We start from the raw sequence: 20098 nt of genomic DNA on the forward strand, positions 1-20098 counted from the left end.
TGGATACAAAGGTGATGGCCGTGCCCTGGCCACCTGAGAGAGAAATTCGCGGGGACTAGCAGGTGAGATACCTTTGGTTTCTCACAACACCCACACATTACACTCCATCAGCATCTCCTTCTTTCAACATGAATCAATATCCTCTCCCCACCTTGATATGATATGATATGATATGGCATTTATAACGCTCCTATACACAAGTGTTTCAAGGCTTCTTAAAGGTTAAGCAACCCAAAACTCTCTGAAACACCGCTGCCTGGAGCTTGGACACTGAGACCAAAGGTCCCATCCTTTCAATCTGGCCCTGTGTTCTCCCTATCTGGTTACCCTTACCTCTGCCTTGATATGTGGTCACAAAATGCCTCATGAGAGACACAAATACTGATTGTTGTTTATCCCTGAGGGACTCTTAGGGTCAAGGTACACCAATATCCTGTAAATGGGAGTGTCTGCTTGCACAGTTGTGTCACAAAGGAAACAAACTACTGGGTGATTCCACTATTGCTGGGTTTATCACTTGTTTGCATGTTCAAAATGGCAGTGTTTCATGCTGTGATGCAGGAAGGAAACATGTTGGAAAGCCGTGTAGCACTCTTTCCCAGGTGGACTTTGTGCTGTATGGACATTGCCAGTCACAACTAGGGCTGGCATGCTTCCTTGACCTGCAAGATCCTTCTTCCAGAAGCAGATCAATTCTGGAATGGCATGGATATACGAGCTGGTGGTTCCTCTGGGGCTGAGCGGTACGGCACACTGGAAAGCCAGACAGGCATGAGAAAGGGCTTCATTCAGGATCAGTCTCTAATGCACCTACATCTTTACATACTAGATTAGTATACCTGGTATATTAATATACTGTTTCCAGAACTCACAACAAAAGAGGTCATGAATAATTAGGTGAAGTCAATATCATCAGTTGATATAGTGTGACCCTGGACTAATCACACCATCTTTCTATGTCTCCATTAAGCATCTTCATATCCAAGCGTGTATGTACTCTTGAAAATTACAGTATTCACTCAAATCCATGAGTCCATCATTCACCTCTTTTGACTCAAATCTAACACCCAACATCTTTCGGTGTTGAGCATTCCTGTTCCATGATAGTATGACATGGCAAGCAGCTTGATCAGACCACACTCAAAAGGGGTCATCACCAGTTATGTGATATGAGATCACAGAGAAAATTCTTAGATGGCAAACGGTCATTCGTCATGTATGCCAGTACATTCATACATACATACACACCATCTGGCCTGCTGTACAAATTACAAATACATGTAGCCCCTTTACTCACCGCGTCACTCTCACTCACGATGGTGTCCTCTGCACTGTATGTTCCATCTGTGATTTCGGGATTGTCTGGAATGGCAGAAGGCGACAGTACCTTGAAACAATGTCTGCAAACAACTGACCCGCAGCTTGGAAAGTCGTGTTTTCAACACAGCTTTGCTTTTAGTGTTGAATACCAGAAAATGAGCAATAACTGCAAAACATTGCTTTTTATAACACAGAACGGAAAAAAGGCAGAGAAGTGGCCAAGGTACCCAATAAAGCATTTTCATAACTCACTATAAATATCTTAACTCTATGTTTTAAAATGATGTGGCTTACGACCCTCGTTAACAAGGTCCAGTTTTTTTAAAGAAATCTTTTATGACTTAATGAACCTCCTTCTAATAGAAGATTTCTCTTTTCATATTGATGACCCTTGAAATCATAATGTATGAGAGATTAAGGCTGGTTTAGATTGCTAGGAATGTACTGTAGATATGTTTAATCAATCCATACTGTAGACCTTTTGATGGAAATTAGCTTTGAGATCTAAATGTTCTAATCAGCAATCTCAAAACCAGTAAAACATTTAAATGCAGGTGCACAAGCAGACCCCCATTTCAGGCCTATTGGTAACAGATCTTACCCTGCACAATACTGGATTCATCATGCAACGTGCTTTAGTTTCCATGAAGACAAAAACCCAAAAGAACGAAGATCAGTTGTAGAATTTGAACAAAACTTGTGTGAGATCTTCCGAGAAGGTAGATCCATTGTAGTTCAGTTACAGAGGCCTTTACCTAGAAAGTACTGTGATTCTCTAAAGCCAAAATATATGCAATTATACCACCCATGGCAGGGTGATTGGCCAGTAACAGCATGTGCCCCAAGTTTATAGGCCCATGGGTTACCGGATGATCCAACCCGCCTCCACAGGTATTATTATTATTAGCACTCCAGTCCACACTCAAGGTGCTAATAATGTGAACAGAAAAAAGAAACAAATCAGGGGAGTGCATGGCTCATCTGGAGCTAAGATGCCATGGAAATGGAAGCAGGTGTTCAGAGCGGTGTCCTTCTTCCATTTCCATGGCTCGTGTGGGCGGTACTGGTGTGGAAGACAAAGAAGACATGTGCAGGTGAGCTGCGCAGGTTTGCATCACAGAGGGAGTAAAAGGTATGTTAGGGAATGAGAACAAGGGACATGGAGAGGACATTGGAAGGGGATAGATCAGAGATGAAAGTAGAAAAATGCCAGTTGCTTGGATTGGCAGTTGCAGCCCAGGTTTGGAGTAACCAGATTGGCTGTCGCACATGCGCTGGTTTATATTATTCTTTAAATCCCATAGCATTAGTGAAAGCTTCCAATTGCAAGTTCATTAAATCTCTTAATTTTTTCTGTTTGCCTCAGATGGTCAAGATCTGCTGTACAGAAAAGCTAATAAATAGTTCCAAGAGGACACGAGATGAGTAAAATCAAGAGGGCAGAAGAAAATAACTGACATGTATCTGAACTTGCCCCAGGTGAAACCCAATGTCTCAAAACAAATAGGCATCATGGCAATAGTGCATGCTTTTCCTTTATATTTAGCAGTAATACAATTTTAGCGCACACAGAAGCTTTAACAACATGCCATTCCATCTCCCCAGGTAGCCCCAAAGCCAGAGAAAATATTATACGCCTGCGGGCAGCCCTCAGATAAGGGGTGTATTGGCCACTTTTACTCCCTAAAAATAGACAAATACTCCCAAAAAATTAAAACTGGGAGTAGAAATACTCCCAACAAAAAATGGAAAACAGACACATAGGGCCTTGTGCTCCTGCTTTCACCCACACAGCTCCATGGATATGTTTGGAGCAATAGTGCACATAGTACCACAGGATGAAACTACTGTTATTATTGCCTGATTGGAAGAAGTAAACTTCTATATTTTTAAATGTCTATGAATAAGTAGATGCAAAGGAATAATTATTACAAAATCATTTCCATTTTCCAGTTAAAAAAATCTCCTCACTTATAAAATATTCCCATTGTATATTGGTCTTACATTTGTACTCTCTAAAAAATCATTTTACTCCCAAATTTAAAAAGTAGGGAGTAAAATACTCCCACTTCAAAATCTTATCTGGAGCACTGCCTTGGCATGTGGTGAGACGAGGACCTGTCAGAGGGTCTGTTATTTTTTCAGTCCACTGCGGTGGACTGAAAAAATAACAGACCCTCTGACAGGTCCTCGTCTCACCACATGCCAAGGTGTATGTTCAAATAGTGGCCAAACACCAGAAAACAGAGTGTGGACTCCCACTAGCTTCCCCAATGACAGTACATCTGAGCCTGTGACTGAAATCAGGGGTCATTGCCATCTTCCAGTGTTGAGGAATTGGTCTTGGAACCAAGCACAAATTCCAATAGTTGCAGAGTCTGCAAGAGCTACATTTAATTTATTAGTAATGACTTAACAGTAAAAATGACCAGGCAGAACAATGTCGACTTTTATTTATTTTAAATTTTTGGAAAGATAGAAAATGCAATGTGGCCTCCTCATGAGCTATGCAACTATGAGATACGTGTAGAGGATTAGGAGTATATATAATAAAAATTACACTTTAAGAGAAATAAAACCAAAAATATAAGAAAAGACATTCTCTATTAAATTGACTAATAAGCCACCCAGGATATCCACAGATATTCCAACATCAGGACAGACAGTCAGGACACTCTAGAATAGATATTGTAAAATTTATAAAAGGTACCCATTTTTCTCACAAATTAAAGCAAAGATTAGCCAATAAGAATATCAAAGCTATTCTCTTTTCTGACAATCTGCACAATGTATCTATTATAGAAGATCTGAATTCGGACAACCACGTTGAATTCACAAATAAATAAGGATTATTGAATATGTGGCCCTTGAAACCTGACCTATATTTTTGCAGTTATGCAATTATTTTGAGTCTATTTAATACTCCTTTTTGGTTTCTGCTAATCTTAAGAGCACCCCAAGAAAGAAGGATTACCTTGAAAATACTAAAAGGTGCATGGAATTTGAAAACAGACTTACCTGTTTGCAATTCAAAGACTTTGAAATCCTTTAAGAGTTTATTGTTTGGTTTCTGCAAGCATTAAGAGTTTCTCATATATTTTTTTATATTTTTTATTTGTATGGACATTAAACACGTTTTCAGATCTCATAAATGGAAGGTTTTCTTTCTTCTCACTTTTTTAGACAGTTTATGTACTTTTAATGTCATCTTCTAATATAGAAATGCATTGGGAGTCACGTTTGACAATGCCGAATATCTTTCTAGGATTCTGCTGATTTAAGGGCCCGCACAATGTTGTACATCCACTCTCCTCTCCTCAGATCTGTTTGTGGTGTAAGTGGCAGGTACCCAAAACGAAATGCCCATCACATATTAGTCTGGCGAAAAACTATAGGTAAGAAAAGTGTCATGTTGTGCTGTTAACTTTACACCCCGCCTATAGTACATTTCAGGTTTATTGCATGCCACCTGCTGTGAGGGGTCGGAAATGAGAGGTGGACACAAAGTGCTAGCGTTTTCAACATTAGACATCTTTGTTGAAACAAAAGGGGTCGTATAAAGGCCTTTCTGTCCCTAGTCTAAAAAGAGTTTCCCTATCTAGGAAACTAAAACTAGAGTCAGTGGGCCTCATTATGACTGTGGCGGAATGGGTTTAACAGCACCGGTAATGGTGCCGGCGCCTTTAAACCCATTCCGCCCTATTATGAGGTTCCTTCTCGGGACCCGATCTGGACGTCTGGTCAGACCAGACGTCCTTTGCGGGTCCCGCGATGGAACTAACATGCTAACAACGGGTCCGTCATTAATGGGCCTCGTTGTTAGCATGCTCCCCATTCCCATTGAGCCCTATGGGGGCTCAAATGGGAATGGGGATCGTCCGGGTGCGGGTTCCCTGAATGGGGAAATACTGGGCCCTCCAAAGTCGGAATGGCCCGGTAATTCCCCATTCAGGGAACCCGGACACGAGTTTGGAGGCAGTCATGCCCTTGGCTGCCTCCAAACTCGTAATGAGGCCCAGTGTCTTGTCATCAAATTTATGTAAACTGTCGTTGTGTCCAAAATATATTTGACCCTCACACTAGAACTAAATAACTAAGAAGTGTAAGGAAAAATGTCTCTGATCAAGGTTTAGCCAAAACGTGTTCAAATGTAACGCAAACAGATCAATCCAATAAAAATGGTTTCTTTCAAGGAGACTTCCTTGGATCCTGAGGGTAGTTTCCTTCCCCTGGATTAATACAGGAAGGATGGTGAGAGTATCTTATCTCAAACAATGTTTCCTTAAGAAGGGCAAGAATGTCTCTTCCACATAACAATGTTTCAAGGCAGGCAAAAATGTATTTTTTTACACAACTGTTGTTTCAAGGATGGCAAAAAGTGTCTCTTTTACATAGCTGCTTCAGGGGTGGCCAAAGCGTCTCTTTTACACAACTGCTTCAAGGATAGCAAAAGTGTTTCTTTCATACACAACTGCTTGAGGACAACTTCCTGGTATATTCCCCTGTCAGGAATTCAGTAGATTCTCTAAACCCCCTGGTATACTCTCCTGCCAGATATTTTTTCACAATGTCGTTTTCTTTCATACACTAAGTGCACTCCCTTGCCAGGAATTGTCTTCTGGGTTTTATAGATCCCATGGTGTACTCTCCTGTCAGGTATCTTTCCCTCAAAAGCCTCATTGCCTGATATATTTCCTTCACCAGGACTTCCTTCAATGTTCTCTTTGTTTCCCAGTATAGCACAGTTTTACTCCAGTACTGTCTTCTTCAACTTTAGACGCTACTTGTCCCAAGCTTCTCTATATGGGCATCTCACATATGAAGACTTGTTCAAGTTCTCTCTTTTAACTGCTTCACCAATGTTCATTTGCTTATGGCAATGCTTGGTCCAACTTTCCCCACATGGACATCGCATATATGGAGACTTGTGCAAATCTTGTCTTTCAACTTCTTCATTAACATACATCTGCTTGTGATAACATGTGCTCCCACTTTCCCCATATTAACATCTCAATCATGAGGACATTTGCAAATTCTGTCTTTCTAATTTGCTTGGTATGTATTCAAAATGCACTTTTAAATGCTCATGTGCCTGTCAGTACGTTCGGGGGTTCCCACTATAACCGGGCCAACTCACTGGTTTTTCATAGTGTTTCCGACCTGTGGCACGTTGCTGTGGCGAAGTCTCAACTCGGGAACAGCTTCTCCCACTTGGCAGATCCGCTTTCAGCTCTCGCGCCTGACTCGCCTTCACTTGCTGGTAAAGTTGCAGCTGTTTGGCATGACCGCGTCCTTGACAGCCTTGCTGTGGCTGCGGGTACCTATGCGGCACTTTATCGGAGCATGCCATGCTCCCCTGGGTCTTCCGCCACTCCGGTAAGAAATGCTGACAAGCGGCAGCTTGAAAACACCTGCCTCTCTCAGCACGGTCCGATCCAGTGCATTTGCCTTCATCTGCGGTTTGGCTTCCCGCTTTGCCCAAGCCGCTTCTCTTCTCTCTGCATTCTGATTGAAAGTGTAAACTATGTTTAAATGTCCCGCGCAGATGATCTACATTGCAACAACTAGTCTGCATGTTGAGCTTAGGCTTTCTTTCAATCCATACTAGTTCCTTCTTCCTCTTCCCCGTCTCAATACTTGAGGCGTTATGGTGTTGGGAGTCTCTAGGATTATTAGAACTTCTAAGGTGATTTTGTTTGGGTCTTTTATTTAATACAAAACCATCAAAGACAGGAGATGTTATGTGCTTTCTATGTACATATGAGGAGTGAATGGTATTTAGCCTAGAATGTTTGTTAGGAAAGGTTTTTGGAGTTGTCTAACTGCAGGGATTCGTATAATTACAACATGCCATCAGGAATTTAGGAATTATATGGTCCTCCACATTTATAAGGGAAGAATACCACATCCCTCCCAATGGGGCCACCACATCTCCCCGACAGCCATCTCCTACCATGTGATCCTCTCTATAATACCACCCCCAGGGTCAGGATCAAGTAGCGGCTGCCGTCCCCTGGCCATATGGCAGGGGATCACAGGATGGGGATCTGTGATGACTCCACAGGATTCATCACACTGCTGACACTATTGAGTTAAACTCTTGAATTTCCAGAAGCATAGATATGATGGAACTATGTTTGGAAAACTGACAAATATTGTCAATACACCTACGAGCACACCTAAGGCTTCCTTCTGTGGGACAAAGGCCACACGCTGAACAGAGACCGTATGAAGAAGGGTAGTACCAGACAGTGAAAGAAGGGTTAGCATTTCAGTAGTGATGTGGCTCATAGTTGTTTGTATTCCCTGTGGGGCTGTCACCACATGATGAAGTACTCTTTTTTTTTTTTTAAAGTACATTTTATTAGGCAATGTTAATTGGAAACCCACACCTGCAACCTGTCAAGTGGTTGCAGGTGTATAAGGGAGGAAACCAGCAACATGGAGACCAATAGGGAGGCATGTGTTGGGGAGACCAGAAGGGAACCAGTTTTATGTGGAGGCAGCTGTGGTGGGACCTGAGAGGAAGCCAGGACACCTGAAGACGACCCAAAAGACCTGTCTAGCCCAGGGTGAGTTGGGCTGCCAGAAGTCCACAGGTGTGGGAGCCTATGTGGTCGGAAAGGAGCAGCTGGAGCTGCCTGCATCAGCAGAAGGGAAGTGGAGAAAACGGCGAGCGGGGAGAAGCATCCAACATGTGAGCGTAGCGTAGCTCACAGTTACAACAAAGCCAGCCAGTGGAGTGACGCAGCTGCCCGCAGAGTACCGGTGAGTGAAGAGGAATGTCACTCGAAGCCGGGGCGCTCCTAGTGGCTGCGTGGAAGTGAGAAATGTGGAATGAACCAAATAGAATGCCAAATGAACTAAATGACATATACAAGTCGAAATAAACCCAAAGCAGAATGACAATTAATCAGCAAAATAAATAATCACAAATATTGAATGAAGGTTTGGGCGAGTCAAGACCCAGTTTGAAGCATTAAAGATGGGCTTCTGTTTGATACAAAGTTATTTTTGCCATTAGAAAAGTTGCAGGAAAGAACACCATGAATTTCGTCAACACTTGTGACGTTTGTACCAGATTGAAGAAGGCAGTGGGCAAGCCTGTTGGTTTACTTGAACCTCTTCCGATTCTGCCGCGTCCATGGTAGACGATTTCAATAGACTTTATTGTGGATCTTCCTAGAGATCAGGGATGCTCTGCAGTGTTGGTTGTATTAAGTAAAGCCACTTTATTTCTATGAAGGGGGAAGTTACTGCAGGAGCATAAGATCAAAGTTTTTGGGAAGGCGTAATACGTTTACATGGATTGCTTAGTGTAAGGAAGGCATGGTATCAACAGTAAGACAGTGACCACAGTTCAAGGGTGTCTATTGAACTTTAAAAGGGTTTGAAAAATGCCTATCTAATCCTAAAGCTACAGATGGAAGCAAGCTCTGACCATCAAATAATAATAACGCAGTCCTAGAATTGTCTTGTTAAAATAAAAGGTCTTATATTAATAAACCTATTGCCAATCCTTACCTCTAAATACAAATAGTGTGGGACCCAATGTTACAAAAAAGAAAGAAGTGTTCACAAAACTATACGTCAGGGTGTTCAGGCTGTTGGCCTCCCTTCCCAACGTTTTCAGCAGGATAAGGCGGGGCACTCGAGCTTAGCACAGTCTCTGGCTTCTCTAGCACGAGGATACAGTTCAAACATTAGCATCAGGGCCTCCCATTCCCAAATTTCTTTGTCTTTCAAAGACTCTTGATTCCTAGGGTCTGATGCAACCAACAGACAATAAGTTCCTTTCTCCTTTCTGATTTTCACAAATGCTTAATTTCTCAGGCGTTTCACTATTCACCCTGGATCCCCCTCTGCCGAGCTCAGATCCTCTCAACCCAATGTTCGTATGCATCCAATTTGTCATAGGATATTCTTTCTCTGGTGACTCACTGTTCACCACGGATTCCCCTCAGCCTGGCTCAGATCCCTTTTTAACACACTTCGTCTCCCTCCGCCGGGCACGGACCAATTTCAATTCAAATGAAATTCTTAATACAAACTTGCTTTAACCAAAAGGTTTTAGCTGATCTCCCTCCGCTGGCGTCGGACCAACTTCATATACTTTCTCATCAATTACCGAAGACTTTCAAAAGTGCACAGGGTTTTGCTTGACCCGTTGCAGGACCACTTCGATTTCACAATTCTTTGTTACTTTTACAATTGCCACCTTTCAGCTGAATACCTAACAGAGACTTTTCCTTTTGAATGAGTACCCACGTGGTACCTGACCACTCTGTCTACGGTATTGTATGTTGGCTTCAAAGTTCATTCACCCCTCAACTGTTTCATTTGTATCACTTGCCACATATGCTTCATACACTGTCCTCTTCAGTTTTTACTATACAATGTTGCCGCTTGAAACCTTGGATTCAATACAGACCGGTCTGGTGTAAGTCTCCCCAACTCACCGGCTGTGCTGACTTAACTGGCGCTGCTTTGTTGTAGAAGCCAAGGACAGTACCAAGGCAGGAAACGATTCTCCCCGCCTTGACTATTGACGTGGCAGAGCATCTGACACACAATGCAGGATTCTTCAGCTTTGATTCCTGGGCTTAAGTTTCCTATTCTCGAAGGTTCATGAAAGTAACAGTCTTTTGTTGAAAAGGTCAAGGTCACTTCCCTCCTTGCAATCCTCTTCAGTCTTGCCGTCTTTCGCCTTGTATTAAACTGCTATCTTGGAACTGCTGCTTCCTCGTGTGCTCTGCCTTGCTCAGAGTGTACTTTCATGCTCCACCTCTTATCCATGTGGGCATGTGTGATGGACGTCCGGTGTTTATGTAATGATCAATAATTGCCTGACCCTGCCTGACCATTATATTGGGATATGTCAGCTATACGGCTCGGGCGTTAGTTCATTTTCTCTCACAGTGAGCTGTCTGTGAGAAGGTTTTCGTGTTGGAAAAGGCGGGGTTTTAGTTCCTACGTATCCTACTTGGTAGAATGGGGCAAAGGTGTTACACGGAAGGTATACCGCATCTCGCCATCTGGTGTCCCACTTCCAGTCCCAGAGGACCCCTCACCTAGGTGATCCTCCTTCACTGGCCACCCTCAAGAACTGGATCCAAAAGCGATGCTGTGTCCTGGCCACCTGGATGACAGATCCCCGGGGACTAGCAGGTGAGACACCTCAGGTTTCTCACACTAGTCAGGTTAATTCTGATAGGTGGTCACAGTTTATCTCCAATTTTTGGAAGGCATTTTGAAAAAGGGCTGGGGGTCGAGATGTTGTCCGGCTATTATCCTGAAACTAATGGTCAAGTGGAACGGTGAACTAAGAAATATAGAAATATCTAAGCTGTTATTTACAGGCGAGAGATAGTTCAGTGTATTTAGATTGGCTTGCAGAGTTTGCTTTTAATAACTCACTGCAGGACTCAACCTCCATGTCACCTTTTATTTGTAATCATGGGTTTCATCCTCGGTTATACAGGAAGAGGTTCGGGAGATGCTCCACTTCCGGAAGTAAACGACAGCATTCAAGCAATGAGGTTAGGTTTGGAGAAGGCAACTATTGCATTGCAAAGGAGTAAGGCTAGTTACAAAATATTTGCGGATAAAGGATGAAGTGTCGGTCCAGTTTATGCTGTGGGAGACAAGGTGTGGTTGCCCATCAACTATCTCAGATTGAAGGGAAGGAATACATTTAGTCTTAGGTTTGTTGGACCCTTTGAGATTGAACACATTATTAATCGTGTGACTTTCAGAATAAGGCTACCCCACAATTTGAGGTTCAGAAGAATTTGAGGTTAGAGCACTTTTAGACTCAAGACTAGTTAAGGGGAAATTGCAGTACCTGGTGTATTGGAAGAGGTGTAGCCCGGAAGAGAGGTCTTTGGAGGCTACTTTTGATAAACATGCACCTAGATTGGTGAGAGGATTTCACAGTAAGTACCGAGATAAACCTGGCCAGAGTCACAGGAACAAATTAGAATTAAACTAAGCCACTAGGAGAAAAGCTATACTTTTATGGATTCCATACGAAGAATGCAAGCATGCATTTCTGTTGTAAGTAAGGCTAGACCTCCGCTACAAGGTGTAATACATTAGTGTAACACATTAGGAGAAACTCTAAACAATGAGAGATTGTGTACATAGTTACTAATAAAATATTTGGAGTTAAAAGAAAGGAAAACCATTTACAGAAGTGAGTGCTATTCAGAAGATACACTAGCCTGACCACACAAATGCAAAAGCAAGAAAGGTCTCCTCAAGGTATGAGATAAGACTGGGGAAGGGAACAAGAGAACGTATGTGTGTTGTTATTTTCTCGACAGATCTTCATTTTGAAGATGAAGCAATCCATTTTATCATTTATATTGCCCATGCCCCCTTTCCCTTTGAGGTAACCTGTACCGAATTGTTGTTCTATACCCTGGGGCAGAGCTCTATGATGGGAACAGTGGAGTTCAGCAGCTTACACAGGAATAAAGGTATGGTCCGGAGTATAAGGCAGCCGAGTGACGCCCATCAGGCATCCGTCATTCAGGAGGGAGAGTAGCATCTCCTTAACATGCAACTGAGCTCATCTGAAGGAAAAGTCTTTTGACTTGGAGAGCAGAGCCTGTTCCAAATGCCACTACTCCAAGCATAAATACAAAAGTGATATTTACTACAAAACGCCTGTTTCTAACGTGAACGGATAAGCAAAAACCAATGAGGGCTGTATTGCAATGGCCTAGAACCCATGAAGGTTTTGGTGTTAATTATTCAAAAATCAACCAGGCATTTATCTTGCAAGTGTAAATAATAATCTTAGAATTGTACAGCAATTGTACAGAAGTATCTTAATTAGGGACAGTTAGTCTAAGTTTAGACACGTATAGGGTAAACATTCTGAATGCATAATTTATCCGAGCAACTCAACCATTTGGAGTAAATTCTGCAAGAGCTTTGTTGGGACTCCAAGAGAGCTAATACTGAGATTGTCCACAGAGAGAAGACATTCATTTCACATACCTCCTCTAATCAATTAGTAGATGAGCACAGGTACCGAGTGAGTTCAAGGGAGTGGAGGATGGGAAAATATTGTGTTCAATGAATGTTTACAACTATTCTTCTTTCTCATACCTGCAAATCTCCATGAAACTTAAAAGACCGGAAATCTGTTGGTTGTTTTTTTATTCACTTCCCCTTTCCACCTGCGATATGTCGGATAAGCACTTAATAACCATGACAACCATGATAATCATCCGACGGATTTCATGTGGTGGGAAATCCCTCTCAGGCAATGCCAATTTTAAGAGGCTGTGAACATGAGTGCATTACAAGTTGAATGAAATCACAGATTGAGTTACTCTTACCAGTTTGTTCCAAACTTGGCAGGGTGGCTTCGTTCACGCTCTGCGTCTGTAAAGAAGAGGGAGGTGGATTAGCTTTCCCAACACACTGCAGTGCAACCGCACACTCTCTTCTCCAGCTTGCAAGTATGCTACTCTCTCCATCGCACCAAAGAAATCTGACTACTTAGATACTTAATGGGGTTGCGCGTTAAGGGACTTTTAAATGTGCATAGGCCCAGAAGTAACAATAAAACGGTAATCATAATGAGGGAAGTGGTGGAACATTTTATATTCCGCTAGCTGTGAAGTTATCAAGAACCACTTGACAGATATCCAACTGGTCAATACATATCTACCATTACCACAATTGTAACACAGGCCGAAGTAGTACTGATGGGATTTAAAAAGGATTTAAAATCTTTTTCAAGTTCAAAAGACACTGCCCTTCTTATCAAAGCAAGAATATGGGTAGCGAAAGTCCTCTGAACCTTGGTTAACTCCCAACTCTTGTGGCGTGGTGGAGCAAGGAATCAGACAAAGGGGTGGCATGTTTCAACAACACTGTATTTCAGAAATAAAGAAAATAACCTACCTCTCCCTATTTCTAAAAGGTTATCCCTACCTAAACAAGTATCACCTTGGGTGCTCATTGTCAGGATGTTTGTCCAAATGAAAAAGTGTCCATCCTCTGTCCAAAAACCTACTTTAACCCTACCACTAATCTTCAAAAGGGTTCAACATTCAAATAATACGACTACCAGGAGAATGACTCCCTTCTCCTGGTGAACTTTCTCAGACCTTACACCTTTTTCCACAATCCTTAGGTCAAGCTTCTGATTCAACAACGAAGGTCTGGCCAGGAGAATGACTCCCGTCTCCTGAACTTGCGGGCTGTCTTGGGATATTTTTGGCAATAGTCCTCAAATGTCTCTTTACTTCTTCTGAAGGGCTTCTGAAAGCTTGCCTTACAAATCCAGCAATTCTTCCCAGTCTTATGATGTTATGAAGATAACCTCCAGAAAGCTTGTGTTGTCCAATATGATATGACTGGTTATTTATAATGCGCTTAATACCCAGAGGTTTCTAAGCGTGGACCCGGGGATCGAACCTGTGTTGCTCCGTGTCGTCTTGCTTCCAAGGCGAGCACATTGCCCCTGAGCTATCCTCCAAAGACAACCCTTCTTAATCCCACTTTAGTTATCACTGTGATGAGGGTGATTCCTCCAGATGCACTCTTGATTCTTGGTTCTCTGAATATCACTATTAAAAGGACGGAGATTACTCCAGAGGCTTTCCTGACTTTTGGTTATGTGTGTGCCACTACTGTGATGAGGGACATTACTCCCGAGGATTGGCTCTTGGCTCTTTGCATGTCACTAATGCGATGAGGGAGATTACTCCTGAGGCCTTCTTGACTCTTGGTTCTCTGGGTATCACTACTATGAGCGGGAGATTACTCCCAAGGTTTTCTTGAGGTTGGATTCTCTGGGTGTCACTACTGTGACAGGGGCGATTACTCCTGAGGCTTTCTTGACTTTGGAGCTGCCCCAAACCCTTACCGGGTCTCCCGCTGTTCCTGTTACCTGTAACTTGTTGGGACTGCATTTCGGCTACTTCTTGTGGTGATGGGCTCACTTCCATTGCTTCATTGCCTTCATCTGAGTTATGTTACTTTGTGGATCAAAGACTGAAGAGACATTACCATAGCAGACAGTAGTGTTATCATGGATTTCTGATAGGGACTTGGTTCCTAGGGAAAAGTGGTAAGGGGTTTCCTTCACAGAATGAGAGTCCTTATCCCCAGTAGGGGAGTCTCGCCCTGTGAGGCCCCGCTTTAAGCCACCTCTAGGGTGGCTATTCTGTAGCGGCCTAGCCTCACTGGGAAAAGCTCCTCCCTGGGGATAAGTGACGACATCCTGTGAATCGTCACACTCTCCACTCGCTTTTGGATGAGACACGTCCTGAATAACTTCCACCTACGTTCAGCTGATATCTTGGCATGGACACTCCTTAAATCGGCAGGAGAGAACTACATCAGGCAAGAGGCTTCGGCTGGATTCTATTAGACCTCTCATGTAGCTTTTACTATTTGGAGCATGAAATCTCCAGCAGACCTCATTTGGTCAAACGCAATCCAAGACACAGACTTTCGCTAATTTGCATCCTAATTTCCTGATGAAATGAATTCACCAGATAACAAAACCATAAATTCTGCCCCGGCCTACGCAAGTATCAGAGGCAATACCCAACCACTTGGACATCAGCACCTTGGTGTAGTCTGCCCCGGCCTACGCAAGTATCAGAGGCAATACCCAACCACTTGGACATCAGCACTTCGGTGTAATGAGAGTGCTCTGTTATGTTATGTTAACAATGCTTATAGAGCGCAAGTTGACCTGAAGGTATCTAGGATACTAACGCAACACCACCGATCCTCCTTAGATTTTTGGAGGCAGTGAAATGGAAGGTAGTTTGCTGTGCTCAGAAGAGCTGTAGGTGAATCATTCCAGAGAGTTCCCACCACCATGGAAAAGGCCCGGCCCCCAGCCCACGTTCGCGCGAAATTTGGGGATGCCCACAAGGTTGGCCACCATAGATCGCAACTGATAGTCAGGAATTTATGGCAGAAATATGTCCTGCAAATACTCTATCCCTTGAAGATAGATGGCCCAGTGTACCAGGCAGAGGGCTTTGAATGTAATCCTTTTGGCCCCCAGTGCAGTGAATGGGGAACCGGATTGATGCGTGCTTCATGTGGACATCTCGTGGCAACCCTTCTGCCATATTTTGCAAACGCTGCAGCCTCTGGACCAGGCCTTTCGGCTGGGACAGATAGAGAGCATTGCAGTAGTCAATGGGGCTAGTAATCAGAGACGCCACTGTCTGGGGGCAAAGAGTGGCCGGCAGGAAAGGAAGTATCTTTCGGAGCACCCTCAGGGAGTAGAAGTCCATCTTGCAAACCGCACTCAGCTGAGCGGCCATTGACAGGGAAGAGGAAAGATAGACATCCAGATTCTTCACTGTGGACACAGGGACAGGAGAGTCTCCTAGAGCAGACAGCCGCAAAGAAGACTTCCAAGAAGTGGTCTTAGAAGAGGAGCCCACCACCAGTACCTCGGTTGTGTCCCCATTCAGCTTTGGCTTAGTTCTGTGACCAATGTAAGGGTAACCACATGTTCACATGGTAGTACAGGTTTCCCGAGGCCCTTCTTTTTACCATATGCTTGCTTGTTTTAAATTCCACCCTCAAGTCCAGTGGAAGTCACATCCCACGTTAGTACTGCTCGGCGGAATTTCTTTTCTTCCTTAACTAATCACTATGCATGTTTTCCCCCTTCATCACACATGCTTGATATGTGGCAGACTGGTGCTTTCAGAGGGACTGACAATCATCAAATATTTCCCCAAAACTGTATATAGTTCTATGGTTGTTCTACCTGCGAGAGTGCAAGCTGCCACACGCATTTCTACACTGGAAGGTCTGTGTCTTTTTACCAATTTCACCTGAGGCTATTAGTCACAAAACCATATTTTCTGCATGTACAGTTTTTGCCCTTTCTCCTTCTGTCTGGACACCTGCCTCCTCTTTACAGACCAGCATATCGATCCATTCAACAAGGCACATACATTTTGGATATAGCAAATGTAGATGGCACCAACATCTTTTTTAATGTAGGTCAACATTAGCTGGCCTTTATCACTGATGTTTTAATGTAGGACATACTGGGCCTCATTACGACCCAAGCGGAATGGGTTTAACGGCACTGGTAAAGGTGCCGTTAAACCCATTCCGCCCTATTACGAGGTTCCCTCGCGGGACTCGGAAAGGACGTCTGGTCAGACCAGTATGTAGCACCAAAAGCTATGCCTAGTGGGTCTCTTTATTTCCGAGGCAGCAGTGCAGTCACTCAGGGGTTCACTCACAGACAGGTTGGTGGCGCCGTTGGTGGCCGCAGGAGACTGGTCGAGGAGATACTGGAGACGCCGCTCGGTGCTCAGCTGCTCCGCCAGGAGCTTGACCAGATGTTTCCTCTTGATGGAGCCCAGAAGAATCTTTGCATCTGGAAAATAACATCATTCTTGTATTGTCAAGTAAAGGCACACACACATAAAAGTCAATGAAGCCATGAGTAGCAAAGCAGGCGCAAATGTAATCAATGACCCCTTCTTGATGCCATTCTGCAGTGCCCCCCATCGACTATGTTGCAAAGGGATCTATTTATGCACATTTTGACTCCATCCAGTGAATGCATCATGGAACTTGGGCCTTGGGTGAAAATTAGGTAGGTACGAGGATAGGTAGTCATGTGCAAATGAACCTATGACAATGAAGGCAGGTTGAGTTGAGCAGTGTACTAGAGTGGATGGTTGGAGTACACATTGAAAAATAATTAAAGTCAAAATAATCTGTCATTTTTAAACTGCCTCCCTCTCGATCCCCTTTCATTGCTTAGTTAATTTGTACATTTTCTGTGTAAAGACGCAGCACGGTCTGGTCTTTTTCCCAAAGCCTGTGGACTAGCAGCCCCAATGCAAACATGTCGCCATTGGTTCTAGAGAGAATCGGTCCTGGACCCATGAAATACCAGTTTCATCTCAGAAATACAACAGACCACACATTGCAGTGATTTGGGGGTTTCTAGGTTGAGCAACTGCAATGCCTAAGCTGTGTTTCTTTCAAAGTAAGGATGCCCTTTGCTATATTTAGAAGCTGGTGGTTTGCCCCTACTATCAATCAGTGTGCCCCCACTTGCAGCTTTCAATAATGAAGTACCCCAGCACATTATTAGGGTCAAAGGTTGTGCGAAGCCACTGCAATGAACCCACTCTCACAAGTAGTACATCTGTGCTTCGCCTTGATCTCACCGCACACTATCCTTCCAGTCACATGTATGTCAAACGAATGCCTTCACATGAGTTGCCATGACTAAACATGCACGAGGGAGGGGATGGCAGGCTGCCATCTTCTGCTCACCCTGCGAGTCCACCAGTGGAAACTGCTTTAGGTCGGACACTTTCAGCAAGTCGCGGACGTCCTTGTATTTGAAGTCCTTCACCAGGTATTTCAGATCGGTGATCATGAAGTCTTCAGCATAGATGTCGTGAGCCCTGGACAAATGAAACATCAGAACCCACTAACACCAAGAGACAGGGCACTTCTGATGTTTTCAATGCAAAATTCCCCTCTGTCTGATTAGTCATTTTTCACATGATGACTGTTCACAGGCTGCGCTAAGAGTAGCCAACTTGTTTCGGCACAGTCATGGTGATATAGGGCTGTAAACTTCAACCGTACATTATGGCAATGGTTCCACTGAAATCACACAAGCAGAGGCCAGATGCTTACCCTGTTTTGCCCACTGTGAGTTTGGGAAGGTACGGCAGCTTCTTCACAATGATGATACCATCAAAGAAGGAGGGCTGCGACCGCTGACTAATGGCGTTGGCAATCAACACTGCAATCAAGACTGGCAAAATGTGCGACATCTGCCCGGTGAGCTCAAAGACCAGCACTGCAGTGGAGATGGTGTGGGTCACGGCACCGGAGAATGCAGCCGCACCTGGTCGGGGAAAAGCAGGAGTATCATTCAGTGTGCCCTTCATCACCTTGACTCCATATGCCAAGAGGAACCAATCGGTGGGCGCCGATAACAGTCAAAGTGGAAAGCAACATTGCTCCTAGACCTACAGACTGACTTATAGAGAGCATTGCGGCCATGATCGCAATTCCCCTCCCGCTCCCCCCTGCACTTTGCACGATCTGAATGTCACAAGGCCTAGTGAGATAGTGTGTATTGTCCTCCCTGTGCATTCCCTCCCTTGGCTTGTCGTGCCTTGAAACACTTGTGGACAGGCGCTTGATAAATGATTTATCATATATCATATCATATCACATCATGGGGGTGTCTATACCAGTGAAATGAGAGTCTAATTGTTGCTCTAGCCACACACACATGGACTAAGACTCGCAGTACAAGCACAGTGACAGAGAAGGATTGAGAGCTTAGTCAGAGGATATAGATAATGAAAGGAATATGAAGGTAGCCGAGCACCAATAGGGAGACAGATTATACTCCAAGGCCAATTGAGCGCATACAGAAAATAAGAATGGCAAATAGACAAATATAAAATCAACAATGTGACAAACAAGTCGGGAGACTAAACCTAGAACTACAACAAAGGAAAGAGGGACTAAGAGACTCGTCTAAAATGTATAGCATGATGGGTAAACTGGAAGATAAAGCCTAGAACTACTAAGGCAGAAAGAAAGAAAGGACTAACCAACTAATTTAAAATCCACAATGTGAAATGAGGTATGAGAAGAAATGTGGGCCTACAAAGAGAGGAAGGGGGGCTAGAGACTAACAGAACGTCCAAAAAAAAGAACAAATGCGTCAGGAAAATAAAATTAAGCCCATTTAGAGAGAGAAGGGCGGGCCAACAGGGACAGGACAAGCGGTAGAAGGCAACATACATGCTAATAGAGAGACAGAGCGAAAAGACAGCAAACAGGCTAACAGGGAGGTACTGACATACTCCAAGACAGCACCGTGGCCAACAGATGGACAGAGCGATTAAAAGACAATACCAAACCGAACCAAGATGTATAGAGTGCTTGAGGCAGCATCTAGATCTACGAGGAGAAAGACATGGCTTCTCGGCTACATTCAGACCTAGGAACAATGAATAAAATGCCAAACCAGTATACACAGAATCCGCCGGGGTGGCCATGTGATAAAACCTAGATCTACCCGAGAATCACACCGCTAACCTGTTACAAAGGAACATTCAGGAGCAACGCAGACCAAGAGATGGAGACGGGACTAACTATAGCAAAAGGTCCTATATTAATCCTACAACTATGAAGGTTTGGGTGAACTAATATGGGTGAAAGCACTGGCACTGTAACTTTAAGTCTGCATACTCGTGAATTGTCCAATCCCAGAACGTACCTGCTAGGGCATAGCCAGCGGGCGTGATTTTGATATTGATGCCCTCCGAAATGATTCCTTGCGGGAATATCTTTGCCATGATTTCTCCGTACAGCCTGCCTAATCCAGATCCTGTAAGGAAAAACAATGTGCTCTTAGTAGGAATGTTCATAGGTCTTCCCAAGTGAAGGAATACCTGGTTAGCTTGACAAACCTCTTTACATGCTGCAGTAACCTGCATTTTATTTATTTATTTAGTGTGCCTAATCCAGATCCTGTAAGGAAAAACAATGTGCTCTTAGTAGCAATGTTCAAAGGTCTTCCCAGTGAAGGAATCCCTTGTTAGTTTGACAAACCTCTTTACATGCTGCAGTAACCTGCATTTTATGTATTTATTTATTCATTGTGCATTGCCCAGGCGCTTATACAACAGGTAAATTGTGTTTCAAAGCGCCCACAGGGCAACAGGGGAGGAACAAGGGATAGAAAACAATTTAATACACAAGAGCATAAAAG

General features: G+C 43.7%; 1 protein-coding gene across 2 annotated transcripts in view; it reads right to left on the reverse strand.

Annotated features, from left to right (window-relative positions):
- The window catches only part of LOC138567616 (chloride channel protein ClC-Kb-like), a 422777-nt gene that overhangs the window by 91720 nt on the left and 310959 nt on the right, over positions 1 to 20098 (reverse strand). For both annotated transcript variants that reach the window (XM_069646042.1, XM_069646032.1), the window contains exons 13-18: positions 19604 to 19714; positions 17998 to 18211; positions 17626 to 17759; positions 16575 to 16711; positions 12672 to 12717; positions 1298 to 1362 (exon numbers count right to left, since the gene is read on the reverse strand). In XM_069646042.1, coding sequence (XP_069502143.1) covers positions 1298 to 1362; positions 12672 to 12717; positions 16575 to 16711; positions 17626 to 17759; positions 17998 to 18211; positions 19604 to 19714 — 707 coding nt within the window. The remainder of the gene's footprint in view (positions 1 to 1297; positions 1363 to 12671; positions 12718 to 16574; positions 16712 to 17625; positions 17760 to 17997; positions 18212 to 19603; positions 19715 to 20098) is intronic.

The sequence above is a fragment of the Ambystoma mexicanum genome, chromosome 1p, assembly GCF_040938575.1.
Source record: "Ambystoma mexicanum isolate Mex_15411 chromosome 1p, UKY_AmexF1_1, whole genome shotgun sequence".
NCBI lineage: Eukaryota > Metazoa > Chordata > Amphibia > Caudata > Ambystomatidae > Ambystoma > Ambystoma mexicanum.